At 41.7% G+C, this 18,153-nt stretch overlaps 1 protein-coding gene across 15 annotated transcripts in view; it reads right to left on the bottom strand.

Moving 5' to 3' along the window:
• Nucleotides 1-18,153, bottom strand: part of SGSM1 (small G protein signaling modulator 1) — a 92,864-nt gene that overhangs the window by 13,049 nt on the left and 61,662 nt on the right. For all 15 annotated transcript variants that reach the window (XR_014826449.1, XR_014826450.1, XR_014826451.1 and 12 more), the window contains 6 exons: nucleotides 16,178-16,306; nucleotides 11,661-11,843; nucleotides 10,475-10,543; nucleotides 8,327-8,917; nucleotides 3,937-4,061; nucleotides 1,837-1,919 (listed from right to left, as the gene is read on the bottom strand). Coding sequence is in view for 10 of the 15 variants with exons in the window: in XM_013982985.3 (XP_013838439.1) it covers nucleotides 1,837-1,919; nucleotides 3,937-4,061; nucleotides 8,327-8,917; nucleotides 10,475-10,543; nucleotides 11,661-11,843; nucleotides 16,178-16,306 (1,180 nt within the window). In the remaining 5 variants the exon portion in view is untranslated. The remainder of the gene's footprint in view (nucleotides 1-1,836; nucleotides 1,920-3,936; nucleotides 4,062-8,326; nucleotides 8,918-10,474; nucleotides 10,544-11,660; nucleotides 11,844-16,177; nucleotides 16,307-18,153) is intronic.

Raw genomic sequence — 18,153 nt, 5'->3', positions numbered from 1 at the left:
CATCCACTGAGATGTTTGAGGGGATTAATCTAACAGAGACAAATTAAATCAACCTGCCTGTACATCTTTTCTTGATTCTGCATATCTTGAATCCTGGGTGGTCAGAACTTTTAACTTCTCTGAACTTCTAGTTCTTTTCTCTTTTTCTGCTGATATTATGTATTTGTTTTTATTTCTGGCATGTACACCTTCAATAAGATAGTCCAAATTGGCAGCAGCAATGACTGGGGATTTGTTCTTTATGGTATATTTGGCAATCTCAGCTGGATGTATAATGAAGGCCTATTCACTGTTCAGTGAGAGATGACAGAGAATCCAATTTAGTAGTCTTTTTTTTTTTTTTTTTTGGTTGTTCTTTTGTTAAATCTGTTGGTCTATCTGCAACCTCAAATCAATTAAGAGTTACATGCACACTGGAAGAAAAATAACTCTAAGTTTTTGCGTATCTCGTTTACTGCTTTTAGCAATGTTTTATAGTTTTGGTGTACAAATCTTGAACTTCTGTTAAACTTATTCTTAAGTATTTTATTCTTTTAGATTCTATTACAAATGGAATTGCTTTCCTAATTTCATTTTTAGATGGTTCATTGCAATTGTATAGAAATACAATTAACTTTTACGTAGGTTCTATATCTTGCAACCTTGCCAAACTTGTTTATTAGTTCTAATAGTTTTTGACTCCTTAAAATTTTCTATATGAAAAATCATGTCATCTGTGAATATAGATGGTTTTACTTCCTTTCCAATCTGGATGCTTTTATTTCTTTTTCTTCCTTAATTGTCCAGGCTAGGACTTTTTGTGGCAAAAGTGGACATCCTTGTCTTACTCTTGACCTTAGGTGGGAAGTGTTTAGTATTTCATCATTAAGTATGATGTTAGTTGTAGGTTTTTCCTTTTTTATGATTTTTATTTTTTTTCCATTATAGCTGGTTTACAGTGTTCTATCAATTTTCTACTGTACAGCATGGTGACCCAGTTACACATACATGTATACACTCTTTTTTCTCACATTATCATGCTCCATCATAAGTGACCAGACATAGTTTCCAGTGCTACACAGCAGGATCTCAAGTTGTAGGTTTTTCACAGATGCTTTTTATCACGTTGAGGAAGCTCTCTTTTATTCCTAGCTTGCTGAATGTTTTTGTCATGAAAAGGCTGTTGAATTTGGTCAAATGACATCTCTTTGTCAACTGAAATGATCGTGTAATTTTTGTCCTTTATCCTATGAATGTACTGAATTTCATCAATTGATTTTCATACATTGAACCAGCCCTGCATTCCTGGGATAGACTCCTTTAGGTCATGATATATAATCCTTTTTGTATCCCGATGGATTCAGTTTGCTAGTGTTTTGTTGAGAATTTTTGCCTTTGATTTCATAAAGGATATTGGTCTGCAGTTTTCTTGTGATGTCTTTGTCTGGTATTGGTATCAGGGTACCAGTGGGTCCACATAGGATGAGCTAGGAGGTGTTCGTTCCTCTTCTATATATCTTGGAAGAGTTTATGAAGAATTGGTGTTCATTCTTCTTTAACTGTTTGGTAGAATTCAACAGTATCCATCTGGGTCTGAGTTTTTTGTTGTTGTTCTCATTCATGTTTATACAACCAGTAAAATAAAAACCTAGATGGGTGTGGCACTTGGCAATAAATGTTGGTCACCATGGAATAAGAGAACTTTTTATTTCACTAGGAAATAAGGTGTTCACTAGACAAGTTTTCTGAGCACCGTACTGACCCATTTCATGGAGTCACAAAGTGAGGTTAACTCCTCTTCTCTGTAGTGGGAAAAGAACTGCATCCATAGGCCTGAGGCAAGGAAGACACACTCACCATCATCCAGAATGACCAGCAGTGGAGCCAGAAGGTCACACATACCCTGGACATAGCCAATCTCAATGTGCTGCCAGATGTAGCTACAAAAGAGACACAAGATGCCCAGTGATGGCACTCACCATCTGCCTCTCCAACCCACTCCTCCTTTACCTACACCCTGATTTGGTCCCCCATCTTTCATTTGGACCAGTTTCTCAGCCTCCTGCCTGCATCTTCATCCCCAGTCTCACTCTCTTTCAATATCCTATGCTCAGTCACAAGGATACCCTTCCTAAAACTCAGCTCAAGGAGACCACTGCATGCTCAAAAACCTTCACAGCCTCCCCAGTGGATGACAGGACAATGTTCAAACTCCTTTACTGGGGGCGCGTGCTTCCGCCCAATCTGTCTTTACAGTCTCACACATCACTTCCTGGTACTCATTCCCTTCCAGCCACACTGAGGTATTTACCTTTGTACAAATGAATCATGCATTCATGCCTCTTTGCTTTTGTACTAGCAGTTCCCTCTGTCTGGAATTCCCATCTGCCCCTTAATAACAATAACTAACATTTACTGAGCATTTACTAAATGCTCAGTCTACTATACACGTATCGCATCATTTAATTCTCAAAATATCAAATGATAAAGTTACTATTATTATCCCATTTCACAGATAAAGAGAATGAGGCCCAGAGATTTAAGTGACATGGACCAAGTCATTAATAATACATGGTAGATATAGGATTTGAACACAGATGTCCTCACTCCAGTGTATGTGCTCTTAACTTCAATGCCAAATGATTTCTTCAGTGTTTTCTCATTTTGCCATAATCCATCTTGAAGGTCACTACCTCTGTGAGGCTTTCCATGATTTCTCCTGGTTGCTATAAGTAGACAAAAGTCAGTCTATCCTTCCTTCTCCCCTAGCAATTTTTAATTTTAAGGTAGCATACTATATTAAAGTTAATGAACTTTCTGCAGAAGCATTCATAAATAATACACAAACAAATGGGGATGGCTGATTTGAAAAAATGTTATTTACAAAAGCAAATGGTGGACCAGATTTGGCCCGTGGGCTGAAGTAGTGGTTTGCAAACCCTGAGTTAGAGTAGCATGGAAGGAAGTTCAGGATGTACTGCCAAGTATAAAAATCAAGCTGTAGAAAAACAGTTTATAGCATAATTATACATAGGTAAATTTTAAAAATTAAAATGTGTGTATTCATGTTATATTGTATAATATATTACATAGTATAACTATATTGTATGATATACTCATATACTATATAATTATATAGCATAATACATTAGGCATTAAATATTTAAATAAATATTAATATATTAACACACATGGATTCATATTATACTATATGTTATACAGTATAATATTATATAGTGTAATTATATACTATATATTTATATAATTAGGTAATATATGTTATATAGCATGATATTGTATATAACAGAGTATACCATATGGTATAAAACATATGGCCTCAGAGAATAGTCACTAAACCATTAGCAGCAGTTTCTTCTTTTCAGTGAGTGGCACCGATGACTGGATATAAAAGGACAAGTTTCTCTTACACTTTATGAACTTCTGATTTCTTTGGTTGATTTAGATTTTAATAAGCATGGATTACTTTCATATTTTAAGAAATAAAATATTTAACATTTAATGAAAAGTAATAAGTAGCCCCATATCTTTGCTTAAAGAAATAAAGCACAGATTCCAGAGCCTAAGAGAAATAGGTTATGAGTTTCCATTCAGCCACTGCTCACCAGGGGTACCCTGAGCTAGGGATTACCCCTCTGAGCCTCCATTTCCTCACCTATAAAAGGGGAGGACACTTCCCTCACAGACTTGGTGTAAGTACCAAGTGAAATGATGTTAGTAAAGGGCTCAAGATAGTATCTGGTATGCAGGAGGTGCTTAATAAATGTTCTCTATTACTATTGTTACTTGATTATTATATTATTGTCAGCATGGGCTGAAATAGGGTTTGAGCTGGGTATGATGCCAGCTGCAGAGAGTGGGATTATACTGGGCTCCCTATAGCCTGCACCTCTGCCATCCCCCACAATTCCCTACAGACCCACCCCGCGTCCCAGCCACCTGCACATGATGTTCCGTAGCTTCTCCAGGTTGGCAGGAGTGAAGTACCAGTAGTTGCGGTCACACCTCTGCACGTCCTTCTCGATGCGGTGCAGGTTCACTGTGTACAGGTCCAGCAGCTCCGGCTGTGGACCCCCAGGAGGGGAGGAAAAGAAAAATTACACCCCAGCTTCTCACAGGGGTTGTCTTCCAGTGACTCCTTCTGCTCCTAGCCTTCTCCTGTCATCACTGAAAAAAACTTCCTTTATCTAGACCAGTCAGGTACTTGCCTTTCTTTTTGTTGCTATTTCCTGAGAAAGCCTCTTTCACTTTGTACAATGAAAGTTCTCTTCATTTTTTCCTCTATAAAACAAATAATCCTATGAGGTATACAGAATTATTATCCCCATTTTATAGATGAAGAAACTAAGGGAGAGTTATAACTGTGGCTGGAAATGCATCCTTCCCCAGTGAAAACTGGATAAGAATAGAAGAATTGAACACAAGTCCAGTTCTGACAATCTGCCTTGACCCGACAATCTTGATGAAATGGTTCAATGATATGGCAAGAAAAATAAGAAACCCTGAAAGGCCAAAAATTCATTCAGAAAGGCAAGAAAATACCAAAGCTGGCTTTTGCCTTGAGGAAAGCTGGCAGTCAGGGAAAATTTAGGCTTGGGTTTCATGGTTTTCTGGCTTCCCTCAAGGTAAGAAATCCAAGACACCTTCTTGCATTAAGGCAGGACTTCCACAAAGCCACACCCCCAGTAAAAGAAAAGTAGGAAAAAAATGATGTCTCAAGGACAACTGCCTTTCTTAAACATAGGTGCTAACTTAAGTTAATAAGATAGCTCCCCTGAATAATTAACAGCCTCAAATCAGGCTTATAACTTACACATAACCCAAATTCTCACTATTTGCTGGTCTGAGAGAACAGAGAATTTAGTTAAATCAACTCAGGTTCCCTGGGGTACAAGGAAGAAGAAAAAACCTTTTCTTGATGAATATTGCAGCAGATAAAGTTCTAATAAATATAAGCTCATGTTCAAAAATCACAAAACACTCAGAGAAAAAAGGCACTGTGAGTGACAGCCAGTATAAACTTCGGAGAGGAGAACCAGATCTGCAAGGGCTTCAGGTATTAGAATGATCAGGAATAGAATGTAAAATAGGTGTGTTTGACCCTTTTAAAGAAAAATTTTGAGAGATTAAAAATGAGTAGAGGAGTTCCCATCGTGGTACAGTGGAAACGAATCTGACTAGGAACCATGAGGTTGTGGGTTCAATCCCTGGCCTTGCTCAGTGGGATCTGGCATTGCCGAGAGCTGTGGTGTAGTTTGCAGACACAGCTCGGATTTGGCATTGCTGTGGCTGTGGTGTAGGCTGGCAGCTGTAGCCCCAATTTGACCCCTAGCCTGGGAACCTCCATATGCCGTGGGTGCAGCCCTAAAAAAGACAAAATAAATAAATAAATAAATAAAATAAAAATAAAAATGAGTAGAGAGTAAAAGGACTATAAAAATAATCAAGTAAGTCATTTTGTGGCAGGTTTGAAAACAAGCTAAATAAAACTAAAAAGCATATTGAAAAGTCACTAGAGACATGTGACAGAAAATTAGACACTACTGAAGAAAGTATTGGTGAGTTGAAAATAGTTCTAAAGAAACTATCCAGGATTCAGCAGAGAAGGATGAAGAGGTAACAAAATGAAAGATACATATAATATATATGAAGAACAATATGAGAATGCTGAACAAACATTTAATCAGACCTACAGAAGGAGATGAAATATTGGGAAGTAGCAACAGTCAAATGAACAACAGATGAGAATTTTGCAGTACTAAATACATTAATTTTCAGATGCATAAATCCCCACAAACCGCTAACCTGAAAATAGAAAAAGAAGCACACACCTAGGGAGTTCCCGTTGTGGCTCCATTGTTAATGAACCCGACTAGTATCCATGGGGATGTGGGTTCGATCCCTAGGCCTTGCTCAACCGGTTAAGGATCCAGCATTGCCATGAGCTGTGGTGCAGGTACAGACGTGGCTGTGATCCCGTGCTGCTGTGGCTGTGGCTGGCAGCTATAACTCCAATTTGACCTCTAGCCTGGGAATCTCCATATGCCACAAGTGCAGCCCTAAAAAGACAAAAGACACACACACACACACACACACACACACACACACACACACACAAAAGGGCACTCCTAGACACCTATGACGCATAATACCAAAAAGAGAAACTTAGAATCAGCCAAAGAGAAAAGCAGATTATCTTTGAAGAAATGAAAATGAGATAGATGCCTGATTTCTCAACAGCAACAATGGGATGCAGAAAACAGTAGAATCATATCTTCAAAATACAGTGAGAAAGTAACTGCAATCTAGGGTTGCTTATTTGGTGAAAATATCTTTCAAGAATGAGGGCAAAATGAGGGCCTTTCAAGACAGGCACAGAATAGAGGGTCCCTTCATGGCTCAGCGGTTAACGAACCTGACTAGGATCCATGAGGATGTGGGTTCGATCTCTGGCCCTGCTCAGTGGGTCAAGGATGCAGCAATGTCGTCAGCTGTGGTGTAGGTTGAAGATGTGGCTTGGATCTGGCGTTGCTGTGGCACAGGCTGGCAGCTACAGCTCCAATTCGACCCCTAGCCTGAGAACTTCCATATGCTGTGGGTATTGCCTAAAAAGCAAAAAAAAAAAAAAAAAAAAAATCCCCCCCCCCCAAAAAAAAAGACACAAAGCAAGAGAGACATTGCTAAAGGGAACTCTAAAGAATGCAGTTCATACAAAACGACAGCTACCTCAGACTAAAGGCTTGAGATATAAGAAGGAATGAAAAACAGAAAGAGTGAAATCTAATTTAGTATGTGCTCCCCCCCCAACAAATGTAAACTAAGAAAGAGAAAGACATGAGATACAGGAAATAGAAGAGAAGCAAATGTAACCTTGAGACAATGATGAAGAAAGACCTAGAATGACAGCTATCCATCAGGTACCATGGACTGGGGAAGGCCAGAGGCTTTTGGAGAGAATTCTTTAGACATACAAAATGAATAGAAAACCTCACGTGTCTGATTGCTTCAGAAGAGATTCAGAAAACTGGCAGAGTTGTGGAGGGCTGAATTAACAATATATATATATGTAACAACATATGTGAATAAAAAGAAAACAGACAAAGAAATGAAAACACATCTGGAAAAACAATTTTTTTACAGGAAAGAACAAACATATACAGGTTGCTGCACACATTATTTTGCTATAATAATGCAAACACCAAACAGTCATTTAACTACAATTATTATAACTATGGTGGATAGTTGGGGATTGGAATGGTTTCACTTGTGTGGTGAGGGTGTGGAGGTGGGGAAAGAATAGGACTAAATCCTCATCCTCCATGTGGGGAGGCAAAAGAGAATGTCTATAACCGGAAAAAAAAAAGCCAAGAAAAGATCAAGAAGTAGCAATATAAGTAGGTTATTTACCGACATGGGAGTAAACATCAAATAATTTGGGCAGAATAGGTAACTACGACTGCTTCTAGGGGAAGCTATATAGGAAGAGGTGGGGCAGACAATTTCTGGTTTTTGGATCCAGCCTTGTCTGTTTGACTCTTTGTGATAGAAATAATAAGTTCTTTAAATGAAAATGGATGTACGGTGCCTGGCTCAGAAAGTCTTCCTTTCAGTTGATGTCGTCTGCTCTGGGCTTTTTGGCAAGAAGGTAAATGCCAATGTTTGAAGGATACTGCACAACAATGGGAGGAAAAAGTATGTATACACGTATGTGTAACTTGGTCCTCGTGCTGTACAGTGGGAAATAACTAAATAAATAATTTTTAAAAAATTAAAGATACTGGACCTGAGTTTAAACAAGATGTCACCATCAGGGTTGCTATTGATCACTTTGGGCCAAGCTCAGAGGACTTGACTCGCTAGTTCTGAAAACAACTCAAGGAGGAAGGTACTAAATAGGTAGACACTGAGGCTTGGAAAGATAAAGGGATGTGCCTCAGCTGGGATTTGAACCCTGTACTGTTTGACTACAAAGCTTTGGTTTTTTTTCTTTTGTTTGTTTGTCTTGGGTTTTTGTGGCTGTGCCCCCAGCATATGATAGTTCCTCGGCCAGTGATCAAACCAGTGCCAGAGCAGTGACCTTGAGCCACAGCAATGACAACACCAGATCCTTAATCTAATGCACCAAATTCTTATCCATGGAACTCCAAACCTGTGTTCTTAAGTATTATATTATCTTCTCTCCCAAAAGGGTTTCTACTCACAGTGACCCTCTGTGATGAGGAACAGGCAATGAACCAGAGGTCCTTCTGGATAACTGAGGCTTGTGGGACACTCCCATCCTCCCCCCCCACGGCAGAAAATGGAGTGGAGGAGAACTCTGGATACTTACAGAGTAGGTGACACCACTGGAAGACACAGGGGACGCCTCATTGTTGGCAGAAGTGGTCACGGCCAGGGAAGCCAGGGCAGGGAAGAGACTTTCCATCTCAGGCTCCTCTGAGAGGTTGTCCTCACTGTCCACCTGGTTATGTTTTTCCACCTCGCTGCCCCTCCAGCCCTCCATCACAGTGCCCTCCTTTTCGGGCAGAGCCACGTCCATGCTGCCAGTAACAGACATGAACTCGTCCATGCTCTCATTGGCCATGAGATCACTCTCCAGGCTGTCCTGCACCGCCAGCTCCTCACGGGGGACCTCATCCCGGGAAGTGGTGGCCTCACTGCTCTGCCCATCATCCATACTGCTGTCCCTGGGTCGAAGCACCAGGGGGGCACTGCGCTGGGCGTCCATGACACTGTCTTCTGTGCTCAGGCTGGGTTCCGAATGCTCTGAGAGACCCGAGGAGAAGTTGTGGGAGGAAGGATGGCCAGAGTCTGGGGAACAGGTGCCATTCACCACATTCCCATTGGGGATCTTGGGCTGTTTCTCTTCCAACCTGCCTTCTGCCTCTACCTGCTCAACCTCGTCCACAGACTCAAAGACCTGCAGACAAGATGTACAAAGACAAATGGACCAGGATGTCTGTTGTGCTGCTATTTCCAGCAGTAACCTAAATATCCGTCTATAGGGGATGGGCTCAAATATGGAATATGCATGCAGTGGAATACTATACAGTTGGTAAAAAGAGTAAGGCAGAACAAGGTGTAACACATGCTCCCATTTGCAAAAAATTAAAAAGTGCTCACCAACTATACTTCAATAAAATTTTAAAAATAAAAACATTTTAAATTAAGAAAATTTAAAAGTGTTCTGTATGTACACATAGGCACAGAATAATTCAGAAAGAAAAAAGAGAGCATTGCAGTTGACCCTGAGGATGGAGTATTAGGGAACTGAAGTGAGGGAAGATTATCTTTCAGCATTTAAAATTATGTGCATATAATTTTTTAAAGTAAAAAATTAGTTAACAACACAAGAAACAGGCTAAAAAGGTCTCCAAGTGGTTGACTATTATGGGCAGACTTTCAAAATTACTTAGATGTGTATGAAATATTATGGAAAAGTCTCCAGGGTACATATACAACATTTATTTGTGGTTCTTTGTGTCTGCAGTCATATCCTATCAAAGATAGATTGTATGAGATCATATTCCAAGGTCACTTGAAATATTTCTCCTCTGTGGCTATGTCACCAACTAGCTTTACTGTTAATTTCATGTGTTTCAGGCTTTAAAAAATTTATTTTTGAATTGCTTTCAATCATGCAAAAAACTTACCTAACTCTGAAGTCAAAACTATAAAATGAAATATATTCAGGGAAATGCATTTTCTTTCCTTGTGCCCCTCTCTCCCCACTTAGGTAACCATTTCCCCATTAGTTTATGGGTTATCCTTCCATCATTTTAGAAAATAGATGCAGATATATACATATTACTGTTTCCTCTGTTTATGCAAAAGGTGCAATGCTATGAACTTTTTTCCACTTGGTTTTCTTTAATATCGAGTGAGAATGAGTTAATTTTTTTCATTGAGTGAAATGGAAGACTGGTGAACACCACCTCTGAGAGCATTTATTTAGAAAATGTAAAAGACTACTAAATATTGCAACATACTATTTATATGCCATCTACATATTCCTATGTATGTAAAGGCATACAGAAGGGTCTGGAAGGATACACAGGAAACTGATGATAGCAATGTTATCTCTAGCCAGGGCATATGAGGGTTAGGGATGGTCAAAGCCAAATTTAGTTTTCTCTGTAATATTTTATTTTTTAATAGATAAAAGAGATTCATGTATTATTTATGTAATACATGTAAACATCAACTATTTTTTGGCTACACCCATAGCACATGGAAGTTCCCAGGCAGCGGGTGGAACCTGTACAACAGCAGCAACCCAAGCTGCTGCAGTGACAATGGCAGATCTTTAACCCGCTGCACCATAAGAGAACTCCTAAAACTTCAATTTTTAATGCTAGTATAAAAAACTAAAACAAATAAACCACAATGTGATCTGTAGATGAGGGACTTCCAATCCCATTACTCCAGGTTGGAGGGAGGAGGGTGGGGGGAAGGGGTGGGGCCTCCAGAAGGTCACCTGTGTGCTGCTGCTGGAGTCACTTTGCAGGCGGATGTTCTGGCGGCCTGAACTGCAGCTCTGGGAGGACTGAGAGAAAAAGGGGTAGGAGAGAGTATGGGTGAGGCTGCAGCCAGGCTCAGAGTCCCCGAGCTGAGCTCAGAAGGGACTGCTGGGCTGGGAGTCCCCTCTCAGGGCCTCAGCTTCCTATCTGCTAAATAAAAGTGGTGTCATGGGGCTCAATCCTTGCTCCCTGAAGCCTCCTCGAGGCTATACCAGCCACTGGGCCTCCACCTCCCATCCCTACAACCAGAGAACCCTGTCTTTAACTGCTCTGCACTTGAGACTTTCAACTAATGTTTTAGTTCAACTCAAACGACTGGTTGTATGAATGCCTATTTTCTGCTCCCTCCCTGTATACAAGTTTTTTGCCCTATAATTTCTAATTGCTGTCTACTCTGACACTAGGCTTGGCCATGTGACCTACTTTAGCCAATAGGATTTTAGTGAACTCAAAAAGGCAGACACTTAAAAAAAATTCCTGTGCATTTCTGCTTTCTTTCTTTAGACGCTGCTTTCACTACAAGAACATGGCCAGGCTAGCCTGCTGGAGGATGAGGCATGAGTTGCAGGGCTGAGCCACCCCAGACATGAGAGAGACCAACAAAGATCAACAAACCTTTTAGCTGAGGTTTTGGGAACTGATGACATCACTGGTGAAGGGAAATGACTTTTCTAGACTCCTGATTTGGGCTGCTAAACTAGAGATTCTATGAGGACAGTATGTCTGACCTGGTCACTGAACATTCCTGACATTCTGGGACATTCTGGACAGTACCTGGCACAAAGCAGTACTCAACAAGGATGTGTTGAATAAATGAAAGTCTAACACCATGCTAGGTGCTTCACACACCCTATCTCATTGGAGTTGCATACAAATCTTGCCTATACATATGATCATTCCCATTTCATAGACGAAGAAACTGACACGCAGAAATGAAGGTGGCTTGTCTGAGCCCCAGAGCTAAGAAATGAAGGGGCTGGAGTTTGGAGTCAGATCTTACACCAAAGTCACTTTCCTCCCAAAAGCCAGGGCTGAGACTGTCTCAAAGCCCCAGATGCCCAGCCCTCACCACTTCTACAACAGCCCGACAGAGCAGATCCTGGCCTTTGTGGCTCCAGCTCCCCAAGTGGGGCCGCCCATCACCTCATTGCTGATGGTGGAGTCCCGGTGCATCATCCGGTGCAGGTGGCTGTCCAGGCTGGCCCCCGATGAGCATTTGGCCAGGGCAGCTGCGTGGGACTCCCGCTCCCGCTGCCGCACGATCGCCTCGCAGCCCAGCCACTCGGACATGGTCTGTGCATAGCAGGCATGAATCTGCTCGTCTACCTGCCAGGGCAGATGCAAGGTCACCTGGAGTGCTGGGGCCCCAGGGGAGAACCAACCCAACCTATAAAAGGACGGCTCCAACCTGGGACCCTGAGCACTGGGAATGCCCACCCAACATTCATCCACTAGCCTGAGCACCTACTATGTGACTACTAAAACACTTAAGATTCCATGTGTGCTATGGAAGACATTATAGTATTAGCTGAAGGTTAGTAATTATAGTGTAGCATTAGATCAGTGGAACAGAATAAAACATCTAGAAATAGACACCACACTAATATGCCCCACTGATATTTTTCCTTCTTCACTTTTTTTTTACAGCTGCACCTATGGCATATGGAAGTTCCCAGGCCAGGGGTCGAATTGGAGCTGCAGCCACGGCAACACCAGATCCAAGCTACATCTGTGACTAATGCCACAGCTTGTGGCAATGCTGGATCCTTAACCTACTGAGCAAGGCAGGGATCAAACCCGAATCCTTGTGTATACTATGTCAGGTTGCTAACCCGCTAAGCCACAACAGGAACTCCTTCTTCACTTTTTTTTTGAGGTAGAGTTGATTCACAAAACTATATAAGTTTCAGGTGTACAACACAGTGGTTCACAATTTTTAAAGGTTATACTCCACTTACAGTTATTATAAAACATTGGCTATATTCTCTGTGCTGTACAATATATCCTTGCAGCTCATTTATTTTACACATAGTAGTTTGTACCTCTTAATCTCCTACCTCTATCTTCCCTTCCCCTTCCCTCTCCCCACTGGTAACTGCCAGTTTGATTTCTGTATCTGTGAGTGTGCTTCTTTTTTGTTATACTCACTAGTTTCTTTTCATTTTTTTCTTTTTTTTTTTTAATGGCCACCCCTGCAGCATATGGAAGTTCCCAGTTCAGGGGCTGAATTGGAGCTGCAGCTGCAGTTTATGCCACAGCCATGGCAACACTGGATTTGAGCCACATCCAACCTATGCCACAGCTTGGGGCAACGCCAGATCCTTAATCCACTGAGCAAGGCCAGGAATCAAACCTGCATCCTCACAGAAACAACGCCAGGTCCTTAACCTGCTAAACCACCGTGGGAACTCCTGCTTTGTTTTAGATTCCACATATATGTAATATTATACAGTATTGGTCTTTTTCTGCCTGAATTACTTCACTAAACGTAATACCCTCCAAATCCAAGTTGCTGCAAATGTGTGCCCAAATGACTTTTGACAAACATGCAGAAGCAATTCGATGGAGGAAGGACAGCCTTTCAACAAATGGAACTGGAACAACTGGACATCTACAGGGAAAAAAACCCCAAACAAACCTTGACTTAAATGACACACCATATCCAAAAATGAACTCAAAATGGATCATGGACATTTTAGGGGATAAAACAGGAGAAAGTCTTCAGGATTTAGGGTTAGGCAAAAAGTTATTAGACTTGACACTAGAAGTACAAACCATCAAAGGCAAAAGTGATATACTGAACCTTGTTTTAAAATTTATTCTGAAAAAAGACCCTGTTAAAAAGACAAAAAGACAAGGTACAGACTGGCAGAAAATATTTACAAATGACATACCTGACAAAGAATATTTAGAGCACAAAAATAACTCCCCAACTCAACAGTCAAACAAATGAAACAATTCAAGAAAATGAACAGAAGCCATGATCTGACATTGCACCAAAGATACACAGATGGCAAGTGAGCACATGAAAAGATGTTCAATATCACTAGTCATTTGGGAAATGTAAATTAAAACAACAGAGAGGTACCATGTACACACCCATCTGAGTGGCTAACATAAAAAGTAGTGACAGGGAGTTCCCGTCATGGCGCAGTGGTTAACGAATCCGACTAGGAACCATGAGGTTGCGGGTTCGGTCCCTGCCCTTGCTCAGTGGGTTAAAGATCCGGTGTTGCCGTGAGCTGTGGTGTAGGTTGCAGACACGGCTCGGATCCCGCGTTACTGTGACTCTGGCGTAGGCCGGTGGCTATAGCTCCGATTGGACCCCTAGCCTGGGAACCTCCATATGCCGAGGGAGCAGCCCAAGAAATAGCAAAAAGACAAAAAAAAAAAAAAAATAGTGACAACACTAAACCCTGGTGAGGATGCTGGTGTGGGTCACTCCTATGATAAAACGGTATAGCCACTGAAGAAGTTTGGTGTTTTCTTATAAAACAGACCCAGCAACTGCACTTGCACATTTATCCCAGAGAAATGATGTTATGCTCACATGGAAACATGTACATCAAAGTTTACTGCAGCTTTATTTGTAATCACCAAAAACCTGGAAACAACCTGCCTATCCATCAATAGGGGGAGAGTTAACTGTGGTGCACCCACACCAAGGAACGTGATTCAGTCATAAAAAGAATCAACTACTGTTAAACGCAGCAACTTGGATGAATTGCTAGAGATTTACACTGAGTGGAAAAAGTCAATCCCCCAAAGTTATATATTTTATGATTCCACTTCTACAACATTCTTTTTTATTTTCTTTTTAGGGTCACACCCGCGGCATAAGGAAATGGCCAGGCTAGGGGTCAAATCAGAGCTGCATCTTCTGGCCTACACCACAGCCACAGCAACACTGGATCTGAGCTGCATCTGTGACCTAGGCCGCAGCTTGTGGCAACTCCAGATTTTTAACCACTGAGCAAAGCCAGGGATCAAATCCACATCTTCATGGACAAAGCTGGGTTCTTAACCCAATGAGCCACAAGGGTAACTCCTCATTTCTACAACATTCTTGAAATGACAAAATTACAGAAATGGAGAAGAGATCAGTGGTTGCCAGGGGTTAGGGATGGGAGTAAGTGGGAAAGAGGTGGGTATGGCTATAAATGGACTTGAGGACCTTCACTGCACTGGAAATAGTCACAGTGTTCACTGTGGTGGTGATACACAAACCCACATCTGATAAAATTGTGGAGAACTGGCATTCCTGTCATGGCTCATGGTAACAATCCTGACTAGTATCCATGAGAACATGGGTTTGATCCCTGGCCTTGCTTAGTGGGTTAAAGTATCCAGCATTGCTGTGAATTGCAGTGTAGGTCACAGATGTGGCTCAGATCCCACACTGCTGCAGGTGTGGCGTAGGCCAGCAGCTACAGCTCTGACTTGACCCCTAGCCTGGGAACATCCACTTGTTATGAGTATGGCCCTAAAAAGGCAAAAAAAAAAAAAAAAAATTGTGGAGAACTAAACAGGCACATAGGTTAGTACAAATAAAATGGGAAGTCTGATTGATATGTAAGTATTTGTGTGTCTGTACATATATATGAATATATTGTAGAGTACTCGGAATATAGTCAATATTTTATAATAACTACAAATGGAATATAGTCTATAAAAACTTGAAATCAGTATGCTGTACACCTGAAACTAATATAATACTGTAAGTCAACTTTATTTCAATTAAAAATACACACATATTCACTATAAACAAAAAGAAAAAAGAAATGCAATAAAATATGGACTTTAAAAATAAAGATTGAGGAGTTCCTATTGTGGCTCAGTGGGTTAAGAACCTGACACAGTGTCCATGAGGATGAGGGTTTGATTGCTGGCCTCGCTCTGTGGGTTAAGGATCCAGCACCGCTGCTGTGGTTTAGGTCACAGATGCGGTGGGTTATCTGGCATTGCTGCGGCTGTGACACAGGTCAACGGCTACAGCTCTGATTAGACCCCAAGCCTGGAAACTTCCATATGCTGTGGGTACAGCCATAAAAAAATTTAAAAATAAAAATAAAGATCAATATATTACCAGTATATCCATGTCAATGTCAATACCCTGGTTGTGATATTATATTACAGTTTTGCATAAGTTACCACTGGGGGAAACTGGGTAAAGGATACATGAGATGTCTCTGCATTATTTCTGAAAAGTACATGGGAATCTATCATTAGCTCAAAATAAAAATTCATTAAAAATGACATCTAGGGAGTTCCCGTTGTGGCTCAGCAGAGGCAAATCTGACTAGCATCCATGAGGACACAGGTTCTATCCCTGGCCTTGCTCAGTGGGTTAAGGATCCAGCGTTGCCATGAGCTGTGGTGTAGTTCGCAGACACGGCTTGGATATAGGCAGTGGCTACAGCTCCGATGCCACCCCTAGCCTGGGAACTTCCATATGCCGAAGGTGCGATCCTAAAAAAGAAAAAAAAAAAATGACATCTGGCTTGTGTTGTATTGGACAGTGCTGCCCTCGAGCTTTCTGGCTCCTCCATATTTCCCTGACCCCCACATTGGTCGACCAAGGGATCCAAACACCCCCAGCCCTACAGTACCTGGCTCCTTTTTGTTTCCACAGACCCCACTGCCCATCAGGGGCAACCAACCTCCTTCCTTTCTGTTTCTGTCATCCCGAACTGGTAGTGGCCCAGGAGAAAGGGCCACACGGCTTTGCGGATCTCCGGCTGGATGCCCCCATAGTAGATGAGACGCAGCAGCTCCTGCTCCTCATAACTCTGTGGTTGGTGGAGGAAGCAAAGGGTTTGATCAACAGAAAACCAGGGGATGGGCTCTGTGAACCAGCAAATCCTGCTTCTCAGACCAAGCCCTCAGGGATTACGCTGTAAACAAGCAAGGCCATGGGGACATTGTGGCATTGTCTGAAAAACCAAAACCCCAGGACCCCCCACCTGCCCACCAATGGGGGAGCTCTGTATCCCTACATGGGGATACCACCTGCAGTGTAAAAAGGGTGGGAGGTGCATTTATGAGAAGCTACACAAAAAGATCAATCTGAATTGCTAAGTGGAAAAAAGTAAGATCCAGAATAGGTTGAGGGTGAACCCACCTTTGAAAAAAAATAAATAAATTCAAAAGGCCAGAATATAATGAATTAACATTTCTACTTAATTTTCTTTTGGCTAGGCCTGCAGCATATAAAAATTTCTGTCCTGGGATCGAACCCAAGCTACAGCAGTGACAATGCCAAGTCCTTGACTACTAGGTCACCAGGGAACTCCCACTTCTACTTAATTTTTAGTCAGTTTTGTATACTGGACTTTTTTGGGAAATATTATCTCAGAGTTATTGATCTTGATGCAGCACTAAGAAAATTGTCATAGGGGAAATTAAACCCAAAAGGAATCATTTTCAGCTGGTACTTCATACACTAATAACTTTTTGATACACACTAGGATGTCTTCAGCATCTGTTTGCGGAATAGATTTTTTCTCTTTCTTTTTTGAAATTCATTTTTAGGCAAAGGCTTTTCAGACACAATTTGTCAAGCAGTTGAGCTGGGAGACCAGCAGGTCGTGTGTGTGTGTGTGTGTGTGTGTGTGTGTATGTGTGTGTGTGTATGCATAGAGTACTCATGACTGCAGAAAGGGTGCTCTGAAGGTCACCAGGGTCCTATTTCCCCTGCCTCTTTACTTCGCATTTGAAAATTAAAAGCATATTTTATATCCTAACACTAGTCTTAAATATACCCAACCACAATGGCAAAACCAGCCATTTTGTTCCTCTTGGGAATTTTAATTTATATGGTATAGAAGGTCTTGTCAACACTGTTTAAAAATCAGAGAACTAGGTATTCCCTTGTAGCACAGTAGGTTAAGGACCCAGAGTGGGCACTGTAGTATCCTGGATCACGGCTGTGGTGTAGGTTTCACCCCTGGCCTGGGAACTCCCACATGCTGCAGGCATAGCCAAGAAAAAAATTAGAGAACTACTTGGTGCTGAGGCTGTGAGCACTTTATCAAAAATCCATGTCCTTTTCTCCTGGAGTCCACTGCTGGACTCTATCTCCCAGCTTCCCTGGCACGTAGGTGTGGCCACATGACTGGGTTCTAGCCAATGGGATGTGAGAGGAAGTGACAAAATCCATTTGCAGGCCAGGGCTTTGAAGATGCTGGTGTACTCCCTTCACACTCTCCATTTCCCCTCTGCTGACTGGAAGCAGATGACCTTGAGGTTCAGGAGGATGGGTGGGGCCACAAGACTGAAAGACCCCTGAACCTTTAGAGGGAGGAGAGATGCCCACTCACCAGGAATGCACACCCAGGACTGTTAAGCGTGCAAGAAATATACCTCTATGGTGTCCAGCAAGTAAAACAGCAGGGACTATGTGTTACTGCAGCTCAGTGCACCCTGACACAATGATGCAACCAAGCAAGTTGCGAAAGGGTTGCAGGAGCATTAGATGAAAAAGATTCACTTTTGACTATTTCTTGTTTCAACCAATTTGTCCTTAGAGTAGTGCCTCCCAAATCAGGGAGATCACTAGGGGCATTTGGGGAACTTATAGAAATACAAATTCTTGGGCCTCACTCTTAGAGATGCTCAATCAGTAAAGCTGGAGTGA

The sequence above is a fragment of the Sus scrofa genome, chromosome 14, assembly GCF_054392235.1.
Source record: "Sus scrofa isolate SSC_HxYL_T2T_F1_AM1 chromosome 14, Sscrofa_HxYL_maternal_Yorkshire_Landrace_v2.0, whole genome shotgun sequence".
In the NCBI taxonomy this organism is placed as follows: domain Eukaryota; kingdom Metazoa; phylum Chordata; class Mammalia; order Artiodactyla; family Suidae; genus Sus; species Sus scrofa.
Note: the sequence above shows the minus strand (reverse complement) of the source record. Positions and strands in the feature narration are given on the sequence as shown.